Source organism: Phlebotomus papatasi, chromosome 2 (assembly GCF_024763615.1).
Source record: "Phlebotomus papatasi isolate M1 chromosome 2, Ppap_2.1, whole genome shotgun sequence".
NCBI lineage: Eukaryota > Metazoa > Arthropoda > Insecta > Diptera > Psychodidae > Phlebotomus > Phlebotomus papatasi.
This window is the reverse complement of record NC_077223.1, coordinates 66615311-66629266: the sequence shown is the minus strand read 5'-3', so window position 1 is coordinate 66629266 and position 13956 is coordinate 66615311. Positions and strand designations below refer to the sequence as shown.

The window sequence follows — 13956 nt, the reverse complement described above, 5'->3', positions numbered from 1 at the left end:
CCGGTAACGACATTCTTTCTTATGATCAGCGCACAATAATTTTTGTTTGTAAACATGTTTTCAAAATTTCCCATGAGAATGAGCGAAATGACTAGATCTAAATCTCACTCACTCTCACTGAAATGTCAAAAATATGTTTACGAAACTAAAGTTATTCTGCGTTGGGCATTAGTCTCAGTAAAGAATAACATGATCATGATTATTATTAATATTGATTGCTCTCTCTATTTGGATTCGAGCAATAGAAATATTGTGACGACTTTTGGCACTTGAAACTTCCATTTACATCATTTAAATTTTCCTCAGTGACTATTAAAAATTTTATTGGAATGATTCTAATATGAATTACAATATTGTAGTACTTTCACAAATTATATACAGCCAAAATATAGAAGCTATAGAATATACCTTGAGTTTGTGCCAAACAACCACTGACTGAGAGTACATGAGGTGTTGGGTGAGATAATTCCTTCACAAATACAGACGATAGATGACAAGATCATGACCATAAGGTTTGTCTCGTATATATATTTAGAAAAAGATTTCCCCGTGTTTGTCATTCACAAAAACAAAATGAAAAAAAAAATCTCCAAATGAAAAACAAACTCTTACCTGACAAGTTGGTGTTTTTCTCGTCAGTTCTCAACAAAATTTATACATCAACTCTCCATTCTTCAGGAAAATATCATTGAAGAAAAGTATAGCAAAGAGAGAAACTTCAAATAAAATAGACGAATGATTCAATTGAGAGCTAAAATTGCAGCATTTATTTCGCAATTGCTGAACAATTTAGCTCTCCAACGTATTGAGCAATATAAATCATTTGACTCAGTGAATGGGTACAAAAATTGGGAAATCAGTCTGACAGTTTTATTGTGAAAAATACCAAAGATTCTCATTAAAAAAAAAGAATATTCTAAAAATGATTGAAGAGTTAAGTGAGGCAGAAATTCATGAGTTCTTGCATGATCTGAGGATTTCAAGAAGTTTCTTGTGAATTTTGGCTTTGACACAGAAAAGAACACGAAGAGAGAGAGAGTTTTAATAATGTTGCAATTGAGAATTGCATTATGGTAATTTTTAATGATTCACTCGGTCAATGAGTGGAAAAGAACTGGGATTTTTTTTTACAAAAGTTGGAAGTGCTTCATGACATTGAGAAAATAATTGCAGTGTGTGTAAAATTAAAACGTGCTTTTTTTTTGATAAGGTCAGTCACGGAATTTTTATATTATTCTAAGAATTATGAATTTGCGGAAAATGTTAGATTTATAAAAATCAAGTATAGAAAATCAAAGCAATTTAAATAGTAAAATTGATCCAAGTTATTTAAATTCGAAATTGTTGCTGTTTTTTTTTTTAAATTTTCTTGCATTTCAAAAGTCCCATATGTTTTCATTGCTTTTAAGCTTTTGATTTACACACTCTAATGTTGTTTTATTTCCATTGTTTATATTTTTTTTGTTCAAATTTAATAAAATATTGCTCAAACTGTCATAGTCTTACTTACTGGTGAAAAAAGTAGCAAAACAAATGGTGGGATGATCAATTTTATTTACTCTTTATGTTTACACATGAAAGAATTACTTAACCTTCTGAATAACCTCCACAAAAAAAATGTGTCATGTTACACCCTCTTTTAATAAAAGAGAAACTAATAGCTGATTACTTTATTATCTAAAACATGAAATATTAAAATAGGCCACGCCCCCTTTAGTATTTCTGTCCAAAAATAATTGAAACACCTTTTTGGCATTTTGTCGATTATTTCACCTGCTGTCGTTGATATCTGCATTATGACAACTTATCGGGAGACTTTTCTCCACATTAATGACTTTAATTCTTGAAAGTTTGCCCTTACTACGAATTTTGTAACAGCCTGACAATGTCGTGCTAAATTGTCATGGTAAACTCAGGATCAGAACAACACTGGTCAATGAACATCGAATGGCCATTTCAAGGAGCCGTATACAGAGGTCTCAATGATTAACCTGAGTCTCATTTTAATTTTCTCTAGTTCTTTCATAAAAAAAATTAAGTTATGACATTGTCATAATATAGAGAATGTTCTCCCCATACACTGTGAGAGAAATCCGAAATAGTTAAAATAACATTCCGTAAATGTTTATTTTACCCTGCAGTATTAATCCGAAATCGGTGTAAATATTATGCTTTTTAGGTGTATTAGGGGTTAAAGTTACCCTTTTTCATGTTAATTTTACCCTTAAAAAGGTGTAAAATTAGCATTAAAAAATGTTGATATATTTTTACACCTAAAAAGTGTTAAAGTTATGAGGAAAAAAAGTTAATCGCACCCCCGTTTTTTTTCAGTGTAAGTACATTATAAAAATCAATTAAGGGTAATTAAAAATCTGGTGAATAGTAGATGGAAATCATTTGTAAATCACCACTCTCATATGTGCTAAAAATCGATTTTACGTTCATATAATCTCCTTTGGAAAGATAACAGTAAGAGATATCAACTTACGGGTTTCAGGAATTATTAAATAATATCAATGAATGTCAAACTTTTATAATGTTAGATCGATCCATAGTTTGCTGTCGGAACTTTCAAAAAAAAAAAAAGAAACGACCTTTCTTATTCACAGCGCACATTCATGTTTGTTTGTAAACATGTTTTCAAAATTTCCTATGAGAGAGAGGGAGATGACTAGATCTCTGTTTCATTCACTCTCATTGAAATGTCAAAAACATGCTTACAAAACAAATGTTACTGTGCGCTGGGCATTACCCTTTCCACTCTAATAAGAAACATCGCAAAATGTTTCAAAATTTTGTTATCAAATGTATTTCGAAGTCTTTGTACTTCATTTCAATGAAATATCAGTAATGTTACAACTGAGATTGTTACCTTCCGAGCGATGGGTGGCACCGGTGGCACTCAACCCTATACCTAGCTCTACGTGAACCACAAACGGATAAAGAGGATAATGTTTCTTCAGGTTAAACTTTTAACATTATCGATATCAAATAATTGGAAATTAGCAAACTTGCGATAAGTCCAGATAAGCTTTTGATGGCTAATATTCTTTTTTATAAAGAGAGATGCACCAGTCAAGGTTTTGATTCCCAGTAACTCATTGATTGGCATGACGTTACCAATAGAACACTTAGTTCTATAAAAACTCACAAGAAGCCTTTTATAGAAGGTAATCTTCTGGGAATGTTTTGTAACTGGAGTGATATTATAAGTTCTTTTCGAGGGTCCCGGTCAAAATTCCGAAAGCCAAAATCCCGAATACTTAAAAGTGTCATAGTTACTCCCACAATTGCAACCCTGCTTGCTGGAGTCAAAGGGAAATTTTCGGTGCCTTGGGAAATTTATTCTACACATTATCCTCCATACAATTTCATCCCTTTCAGAATTTTGAACATTCGGGATTTTGGCTTCCGGGATTTTGGCCCTTTCGGGATTTTGACTGCCTCCGCTTTTCGATACTATGGATATATTGTCCATTCTGAAAGAAATAAATGATAGTTACACTTTTTGTCGCTAATATAAACATTTATCATCGATCACATTCTTTTAAGAAGGGTACAATTCGAGTGGTATGGATTCGATTAGCGAAAAGTTATCATTCTACCCTTGGTTTTGATATTTTGAGCATTAGATTCAGTAAAGCAATAGAAAAGGCCGAAGAGACCCAAATGCGAAAGATCTACCCTGAAGAAATTTAGGGTTTGTTGTGGATCTCTTTTAGCATAGATCAATGGATTACGCAAAAGTCGCATCTTAGGCTATAATTCATGCGAGCAACACATTTGTCTGAGACACACTCTATGCAAACGGAAGTGGTCCACCTATTTTGTTGTGTTATCATATCTTTTATTCGAGAGAGACAATGGTGCAAGAGTTTTCTATTTTCGTCATTTGCTGCATCTCTTTGGAACTCAACTTATAGTATATGAGTTTAATGGGCTCTACACATTAGAGAAATTTATGTCTATATTGAAGCAAATTCCCCACGCTTGTGTAGGAAAAACTCTTCAATATGGATATAAATTTCTCTAGTGTGTAAATGCCATAAGGCTTATGTAAGAAGAACTCTTCAATCGTCTTCAGTAATTACCTTCTCGATTTGAGAGCTCTTTCCGGTTGAGTTTTTTCTGTACCGATTCGAATGTATATCAGAGAGAACTTAACTAAAAAACCCGTTGGAAGTTCGAACGTTTAAATCGATGAGTTACATAAAGGCTTCTACATACTAGGAGCAATTTCTTTAAAAAAAAATGCTTTTTTAAAGAAAATTTCCCCTATCCTTGTAGGCAGAAACGTCAAAATTCTTCTTTTTTTTTAAATACAATTTTTGACGAAAATTGTTTCTAGTGTGTAGACACCATAAAAGTGAGCCAGTTCATTAAAAGGAAAATTATTTTAATGAAATTGTAATTCAAACGTTCTGCAATCCTGAAATTCCACAAAATGTACACAAAAATTCCTTTTTGCAGCAAACGTTTACACACTGTTGTTGACATTGTTGACGATTGCAGTGTGAAGAATACCGAAATTCGAATTGGTAGAACATGTAGTGGTAAAGCGGCGAGTACGTGAATTTGCACTTTAGGCTTCCGAAACATTTTCGAATAGGTTTGGCTTGACTTGCAGTGGCTTGGTCTCTTCGATGGAATATTATTACTGACTGAAGCCAATATTACAATCTCAATCCTAAGTTAGAAATTTCCCAGAAATTTTGATTATTTTAGCACTAGCTTCTCCCCAACGATTAAACCCAGGGTTGGTATTTGAATTGATATCATGTCTCTCGGAGCGGCACCGATTTCTCCTAAAACCGTTCCAAGTGTTAGCCTGTGAATTACTTGTTCAGGAGGAGAATTCTGTAACGCTCTGGCAATGCCATATGACAAATTGGGTTCGAATCTTAGGAGAGCTTTTTCGAAAATGCGATTCTGTAGCCGTGACATTGCCATTTCAGCTCACGTGGCATTGTCAGAAGTCATATATTTGAGATTTGTGGCAATTCAAATGATAATGAATTTTGGTAAACAAATCAACCAAGACGTACTGGTATTTTCAAAAAATCATCAAGTAAAGGAATTTCATTAAAAAATCAATGAATTGCATTTTCGAACTTATATGATATGACAAAAAAGCTCGATTGAAATTGTCATTTTTCGAACTCACGCGTGACAATGCCAAGAAAAAGAATTCCCCTACAGGAAGGGTATCATAAAGAGGGATAGTCTTTCCGTACAGAAGTAGATCTTGAAAAATTCGAAAATCTATTTGAAGATCCAAAAAAGAGACTTTCTTACTTCTTAATACTTTCGCAAGGTGGCGGAAGTTGCATCCTGTTCGAATTTCGAAGTGCTCAAGTGTCAAAATGTGACGGTCTTCACATTTGTTGTGAGGAAAAAAAGAACAACGACGTTTACTGTTCTCGCCCCAGTATTTAATCACTTCATAATCACTGAGTAACTCTTTTGCGAGCTTTTTAGTGTGATATTTTATAAATTTTCCCCGACTTGTTCGAAAATTTAGTATGAAAATTCGAAATTGAATTTAAATTCTTCGAACTTCAACGACTTTTTGTGCAAATAGAGTTCCATTTACCTTTCATCCGAGACACTATTGGAGAATCAAAATCTACTTGTGATCGGGCTCAGTATTGAGAGTTAGTTTATGTTGGATCGTTGTAGAGAATAGATCGTTAGGAAGAACGCTGAGTGTTCTGGAGAAATCTGGCGGCCAAGAGCCTCATCCACGTGAGTTTTATTGGTCGAGATACCTTTCGGTTTTTCGGCGCATCTTCCCAACGTTCGCCTGGCGAATAAACTTTTTTTTTGTAAAAATACATTGTGCTCTTGAAGTTGAACTTAAAGTCTTTCTGAAAGTTACCATCGCTTTTCGATGTTGTTAAACCAATTTGATAAAACTTTTTCTAACATTTTAAGAGGAGAAACGGGAGAAACATACTTTTAACCAACTTTTAACAACACCCAGTTGTCTGTTGACTTTGCAAATTTTTCCATATTCTCTTTCTTTGGAAAAACATCCTTTTGACGATCTTTTTGCTAATAAGTACTTTCAGAGTAGTAAACTAAAAAGTACGGTGTAAAAAAGTCAGAATAACCCCTGACACACACCAGCACGACTAGTTGTCTATTCTAATTTAAAAATTTTAGTTTTTCAAATATATTATTTATTTTTCTTGCAAGAAAGGGAAAATTGCAAAGCTTGCAAATCAATAAATAGATTTTCTACTTTATTGTTTACAAAGCTTATCAGGAAAATTTTATAATTATCAGATAATGTGTCTTAGCTTTGGTTTTTTAAATCATAGAGGTCACTGTGTTTCATCCCTAATTTATTATCTATGATCAATTTAACTATTTTAATAGAGGTCACAGTCCCTAGAAAAGCTACGAACAACAAGAAAATGTTTTATTTGTAATGATAAATGAATGAGAGGAAATTACTTTTCAATAAAAATAGAAAATATGTAAATAATTAAATTAATCACCTTCCAAGGCCTAACACTTAAGACACAAAACCTTCATCTGTGAAGAATTTCTGCTATTTATTTTTTTTTTTTTGAAAGGGTTTTGTTGAATTTCTAAATGAACCTTGAAACTATCAATAGGCATTTTGCAATATTCTCCTTTGCAGTGAACGATGGTCGTCAGGCAGCCATTCCACAGTATCGAAGTCTCTCAAGTGCTTTTGCGACGATTTTCCGGCAAGAGGGCTTCAGGGGCTTGTACAAGGGAGTGACGCCCAATGTATGGGGCTCAGGAAGTGCTTGGGGATTCTATTTTCTCTTGTATGTCGTCAAGATATTTTTTTTCGTCGCCTAAAGTGACGAAAATAAGGCATAAATTATTGGTTGTTTATTTGTTCTGTAGCTACAACACAATAAAGACATGGATTCAGGGTGGTAATACGCATATCGCTTTGGGGCCAACAATGCACATGATTGCAGCGGCAGAAGCTGGAATTTTGACGCTAGCAATGACAAATCCAATTTGGGTGGTTAAAACTCGCCTCTGTCTCCAATATTCCAATGAACTCAGTCCGAACAATGACAGTACAAATTATCGAGGGATGGTTGATGCTCTGAAGAAGATCTACCGAGCTGAGGGGATTCGTGGATTCTACAGAGTATTTAATCCATTCTCTTAATTCCATTGATTTTCCTTGACTAATCCATGTTTTTCTTGTTTTGCTATCTTTTTGGCCAAATAAACAGGGTTTTGTGCCTGGGATGTTTGGAGTGTCACATGGTGCTCTTCAATTTATGACCTATGAAGAAATGAAGAACGGCTACAATCAATACAGACGATTACCAATTGATCAAAAGCTGGTAAGTGCTTTTTGATTATTTTTATCGCAATCATTTGTTTTTTTTTTATTGGGTTTGAATGTTTTATCGTAGTACGAATGTTTTAGCACAGAAAAATCTCCAGAAAAATAATACTAATTTTCCATATATAGAGAAAAAATCTTTCTGGATAGATTTGAAAGAGTATCATTCAATATTTACATTTACATAGACATTTCTAACAATTCTCACTAAGCAGAGATAAAGATAATCAATCTCTTTGTTTGTTGTGTACTTTGTAAAAGGCACAAAAGAAATCAGCAACAGATAGTGAAAGGCTTTTGATTCATGCAATGATCCATAAAGTAGAATTTGCTGAGTTTTAGATGATTAGCAAGAAAAGCCGTTTCTTGCAAAAATTTATTATCATCTGCACGTGCAAAATTTCCGTTATAGAATTTGAATTTGCAACTTTAAACGAAAATGTACGATTACTAACGAAAGGATTCCGAATTAAACCAAATGCGATTTATTGTACCGATCTCTAGCATCGATTGTAATTGTGAAGTAAAAAGTTCTGAATCTTTTAACTCTTTCGTCTCCTTTGGGACACTGGGTACCCATGGAAATAACAATTTTTTTTAGACTATATAGAATCGATAAAAATCCGATTCTTCTGGATAAGTACAAACTATAAGGATGTCCAAATCTAGGATATTTTTGCAGGATCCTAATTAATTCCTGAGCTTAGATATTTTTGGTAAAAAATCGTGAATTTTCGATTTTCTGCTTCCTTGGAGATATTGTGACTTTTTTGATATTTCTAGACCCGAATAAGGAAAAACCTCTCGGGGCCAATAAGTATGATAATGATAACTAACAATTACAGATTACATAAATTCGAAAAATAATGTGTTCTTAAATTTTCAAAAAAAAACTTGTTCAAACTTTTTAACAAGTTTTTAACAAGGGTTACAAAGTGATTCCAAAAAATTTGTTCCAAGGAAAACTTGTTCCAATATTTTGGTCAGTGTCCAAAAGTTTTTACTGTGCAGGAAGTGTCTTTTATGCTTTTGAGAAAGCTTAATGTGTCTACAATAACATCGTGTTGAAAGCAATGTGTTTTAAAGTGGTATTGTGTGAAATATTTTGAGGAATCTGTTGGCAAGCAGCAATTTGGTGTCTTCTTGACCACTTCCTGGACATCCCACAAGATACTGGTCAATAATTCTTCTTGTTTTAGTGATAAACAGGATTGGAGTCATTTGACACGCAAAAATAATTCACTAAATTGATATTATTGACTTTTGAAAAATTGAAGTTTGTCTCCTTTTCGTTCTTTTGGGGACTAGAGTACCCATGAGTTTTCCAATTTCCCAGAGGCGGAAAAAATTCTTTCTCAACAAAAGTATCATCTTTGACCACTAAGACTTACAATAAAGTGAGTTTTACTGTAATTCGTTCGCTAGATATGTTGTGGTCCGGAAAGAGTTAATCTTCAGTTCTTGGGCAATAGAATAAGTGCTCGCGTGCTGGTCCAATTCGACGATTTCCATGATTCTCATTCATTCATTTTCAACCGCTTATTCCTATCAGGGTCACGAGCCTAGGACACCCGAGTTAGTAGATGACGCTTTCGATCCTCCGCCACTTCAGGAATATTTTCGTGGTCCAATTCCGCTGGAAAGAGTACTGAGAAGTACTCTTTCCAGCGACATAAGACTTCTTTCTCTTTGGTCAGAAGATTTCCTTCCTTAGATGTTACTTTTTGCATCGAATTGTTCTTCTTCCCTCTGAATCTTCGGATTGTTTGCCATCGTGTAGTCAAGCTTCAGCTTTTCATCGAAATTTTTCGACGATTCCATTCTAGCGGCTCTAACTGCGAGCTTTGCAGTTTTTCTCGCTTCAACGTAAGAGTCACGAGAATCAAAATCCTTACGTTGTCTGTTGAACTTGTAAGCTTTCTTTTTCTCTCCAACAACGGCTTCTTTTTACTGCCGATGTTTTTCACTAAGATGACTGTTCCATATTGAGAATCATCACTTTAACTTGCGTAACGCCACAATTTTCTCTAACCGAGGGCAAAATGTCTGCTTGAAAGCAGTTTCATTCAGCCTCAATTTCCGAAGGGAGATCGTGGAATTTGTTTACGTCTTTCACATATTTTTCTCAACACTTTTGTTCTTGAGACACTCCCACTTAACAAATTTCAGCACTTTGCGTCTTACCCTTAAACGGTCTTTAGACTAGAGGTTTGGCACCAGTTCCCGAAGGTCTCAGAATCCTGAATAGCGTTACTTGTTCTTCATAATCCAGTCCTAAGTTAAATTTTCCAAAATATCTTGAAAGATAAGAAATTATAACAGTTAAGACATATGGCTAAGACTTAGGTCTGAAGTCCGTATTAGAGGTAGAGCGGGAGGGTCTTCGTTAAGGTTTACTTTTGCGAAGAGCAGGTGGTGATCAGTTGATAGTTCAGGACTAGTAAAAACTCGAACGCCCTGGATGATTCTCCTAGTAACCACGGGAACAAGGACAAAATCAATTATTGTTAAGTCATGTCTAAACGGGGACCCAAAAATTTGTCCCTTGGGCCCCCATCATTTTAGACAAGTCTTTGTGTTACCCTCACAGGCATAATGGGTAACGGTCAGAGCTTTATGCTCAATTCAAACTCATAGTAGAGCCCTCTGTCGCCTCTTCCAATCTATCGATCTGTAAAAAGAGACAGCCCAGGCTATGGTATGGTCGCAAACATTTCGCCCAAAGATACCTATGACTGGAAAATTTGCCATTTTGAATTATTGAAAGTCAAAGTCAACCACTTTTTTATTTGTGGATCTTTTTGTTGTAGAAATTTTTTATGAAAATCCCACGCCATTTTAGGAATTATTTTGAAGAAAAATAAAAACAATCCACTGGAAAACTCGTGGAATTCCGTAATATTAAAACCATGGAAGCCTCTAAAAGGCCGTTGCATGGAAAATTCTGCAGAGATTTCGTGAAATTAAAACGGATTTTTCCGAATTTTTAAAGCGATGACTGACGATTATACCGCTAACACCGCTAATAATCCATAGAGGCAATGTGGAGCAGGGGCGTACAAGAACCTTCTTATTCTTCTTCTTTGCTTTATAGTTTTAGGCCGGCCGTTCTGACAACATCCACACAGCTCGTGCAAGAACCGTTTGAAACCGAATAAACGTCAAAATAAGTTTGTTCAGGAAGCGTTTTAACGGTTTTAACCATTGACATAAGCTTCATTTGATGTTTGTTCGGTTTTTTCAAACGGTTCTTGCACACCTTGCGGGCCCCCCATAAGTCGACCCAAGGATCGTTAACATGTCCCTCAATCTCCCCCACCCCTCCCATTCCCCTCCAAAATCATGTTTTTTGGGATTGCTCGAAAACGCGTCGTGCGATTTTTTTTTCGTTTTTGGATATGTTTTATAGATTACCCAGGCGGACATTTCGTTAGACGAAAATAGCGTTGAATCATTCCTAATAACTGTTTTTCAAGGTCAAAGGTTAAAAAGCCACTAGATGCGCATTTATCGAGCAAATGGGGTCATGTTTGGGATCGTTGGAAAGGTCTTGGAATTTCCTATAAAACTGAACCGGTTCCAATCGGTTTTGAATCGGTAATGAACCGGTTAATAACCGATAAATAATTTTTATACAGAATTCAATAAAATTACTCCTGAGATGTATTTTGGGAAATATTTTGAATGATTTATCAGTTGGTTAAAATCGGTTGTGAACCGGTAATGAACCGGTTATTTACCGATAAGTAATTTTTGTTCGAATATACTTCTTATTACTCTTTAAACTTTAAACTATTTTGTGGAATCTATTAAGTAATTTATGAATCGTTTCAAATCGGTTGAGTACCTGTAAACGGTAAATGATGCGAAAGTACTTTTGAGGTATAGTATCTAAGTCACGAGTTCGAGCATTTAGCAAAACCTGGGACGCTTTGCCACCCCTTTTTCTTCAAAAATTCCTTCTAAAATGGAAATTTTTCTTTAAAACATTTTTGATAAAAATTTTGATGAAATCAGCTTCAATGTATAGACAACTTAGTGCGAAAGTTCGCGGATGATCGGCTGCCAGGGACCAAATAGAAAACTGTCAAGTTGTCACTTTCGTGAGATATTGCTCACTAAAGACATCTAGCGTAAAGGTCTCAGAACTTTTTACTTCACCTAATTCAAATGGTTCTTCTGAATTCTGAAAGTAAAGCCAGTTTTTCATGTGTTTTATAAAGTTTCATTTTCACATTTGTTTGTGAGAATTTAGAAATTAAATTTATTGTTCTTATACTAAAAGCCCCCAACTAATACCTGATTTCCTGTAGCACTTCAATTTTATAATTATTTGTTTTGAATTGTTTTTGTTTTTCTCAAATATCTTTACAGTCGACAACAGAGTACTTGACATTTGCTGCAATTTCCAAATTAATTGCGGCCGCAGCAACTTATCCCTATCAAGTGATAAGGGCCCGCCTTCAGGATCATCATCTTCACTATGAGGGTACATGGGACTGTATTAAGCAAACTTGGAGGTATGAAAGAATGCCAGGTTTTTATAAAGGTTTAGTTCCCTACTTAGCCCATGTCACACCAAATATATGTCTAGTTATGTTAATCTATGAAAAAGTAGCCAATGCTTAGAGATGATTTATTTCCTTAAAAAAATATGATCCACTAAAAATAAAAAAAGATAATAAAATAATATAAATAAAGAATTTAATATCAGAATTAGTATATTTCAATGTGTAAATATATATTTAAATAAAAACTACATATTTTCTCAATTTAATACTTGCAAATATTGCTAAATAAAAAAAAAATATCATTTTCATCATCCTAATGAACAAAGTATTGAAGCAAAGTTAGAGATTATTAAATGGAGGAAAATATAAAGAAAAAAAACATGCGAAGAAAGACAGTCTTTTGCCCGAAAAACCAAAATAAAATTTATAGAAGGAATTATTTAAATATTATTAATTAAAAAAATTATATTTTATAATATTATTTGAATGATTAGTTTTACATTAGGTGGAAAAAAATATTTCAAATGAATCATCTATAAAAAATCATGAGGTAAATGAAAAAAAATAATAAAAGATTTGCTGGTCAAATTTTTGTAGAATGAGAGGAGAAAAAAAGTGACAAAAGCATTCGCATTAAGTGAGATCAAGTAGATAAAAATGAATAATGAAAACTCATGTGATAAAAGAAATTCTGTTTATTTTTTAATTCTAAATAAGTTATTTTTAAATGTGAACAGTAAAGAAAAAAAGAAAAAAAAATAATAATGTTTAGATTGAAAATAATGTGAAATTTGTTAAGCTTATAAAGTACTTTGGCAAAAAGATTCTTTCACTTTTTCTAAACTTGTTTAACTTTTAAGCGCAGACTTGGCAGATGAAACATCTATAATTTTTTTATAGCAAAAACAAAAAGTCAAGTTTTCACGCGGAAAAATTGCATCTCGAATTTAAGCGACACTGTCCAAGAATCTTGTTGCTAAGGTAAGATCAATAATGTGCTGTTAGCGAACTTTTAAGTGTGCTATAAAAATTCATTTTTCCCATAACTTTGCTATAAAATTCACATTCATAAAAAATCACAGATGAAACAGTGACTGTCTAGCAGAACTAATCCAATGTGAATTGTTTTTTGTACATTTTCATCTCAATATTTCATAAAATCTCTTTTTATATGTCAAAAAAAAATCATGCTATAAAATGTCATAAAATCTTTAGCTATAATTTTAGACAAGATAGATATTTTTATGTGTGTAAATGTAAAAAAAAAAAGAAAAATTGCGGAGAGATTGGGAAATGATTTTGAGTGTATGGGGGCAAAATTAAAAATCAGCAAGACATTTGACTTTTCTTGTCTGTGTGGCGTTGCTATAACAGCCATGAAGAGAAAAAGCAGCCAATGACAGCTAAAAGTGACACATCCTGCTTCATGTTTCTGTTATCATTTGTTATGCTATAAAAAAAATCTACCCATGCCGATGCAGTGAGAAAGGATGAGAGAGAGAGAATGAAAGTGCAAGATAATTAACAAAAAAAAGGTATTCACTGTCTATTCCTTAGTACATGTCCTTTCTTTCTTTAAAACCTCTTACAGATTTGAACATTGGAGAGGATTTTACAAAGGCCTCGGACCAAATATCACACGAGTTGTTCCTGCTACAATGATAACTTTTGCTACTTACGAAAATCTCTATCACTACATGAGGGAGAATAAAAAGTAATTTTGGACAATTTATTGTGATTATCCAGTGCCAGAAGCATCACAGAAATGAGGATACCAAAGGAGGCTTGAACTTACCAAAGTCAATGGAATTTAAAAGGAATTATCCTTGTTAATATGCAGGAACTTGCATTTGTTGGACAATAGTAATGAAAAATATAGATGTTTTCTAGAAAATTCAATTGGTTTTACTTTAAACTTCAAAGGCTTTTAAGGACACGTGAAAATCTTCTAATGGTATTTATCTCTCTTAACCCTTTAAGACCGATTGGAACACCGGTGTCCCATAAAGAAAATAATTTTTCCTGACCACCTAAACTTTTTTTTCTTATGTTTGTACATAATTGTAAAGTAGAAGATTGAATGAATCCAGGATATTTTTT

General features: G+C 33.7%; 1 protein-coding gene across 1 annotated transcript in view; it reads left to right on the top strand.

Annotated features, from left to right (window-relative positions):
- The window catches only part of LOC129803929 (mitochondrial folate transporter/carrier), a 38763-nt gene extending 25013 nt beyond the window's left edge, over positions 1–13750 (top strand). Inside the window, exons 2-6 of the mRNA XM_055850809.1 lie at positions 6650–6803; positions 6886–7141; positions 7230–7343; positions 11720–11865; positions 13448–13750. Coding sequence (XP_055706784.1) covers positions 6650–6803; positions 6886–7141; positions 7230–7343; positions 11720–11865; positions 13448–13574 — 797 coding nt within the window. The 3' untranslated portion in view covers positions 13575–13750. The remainder of the gene's footprint in view (positions 1–6649; positions 6804–6885; positions 7142–7229; positions 7344–11719; positions 11866–13447) is intronic.
- The last annotated feature ends 206 nt before the right edge of the window (positions 13751–13956 follow it).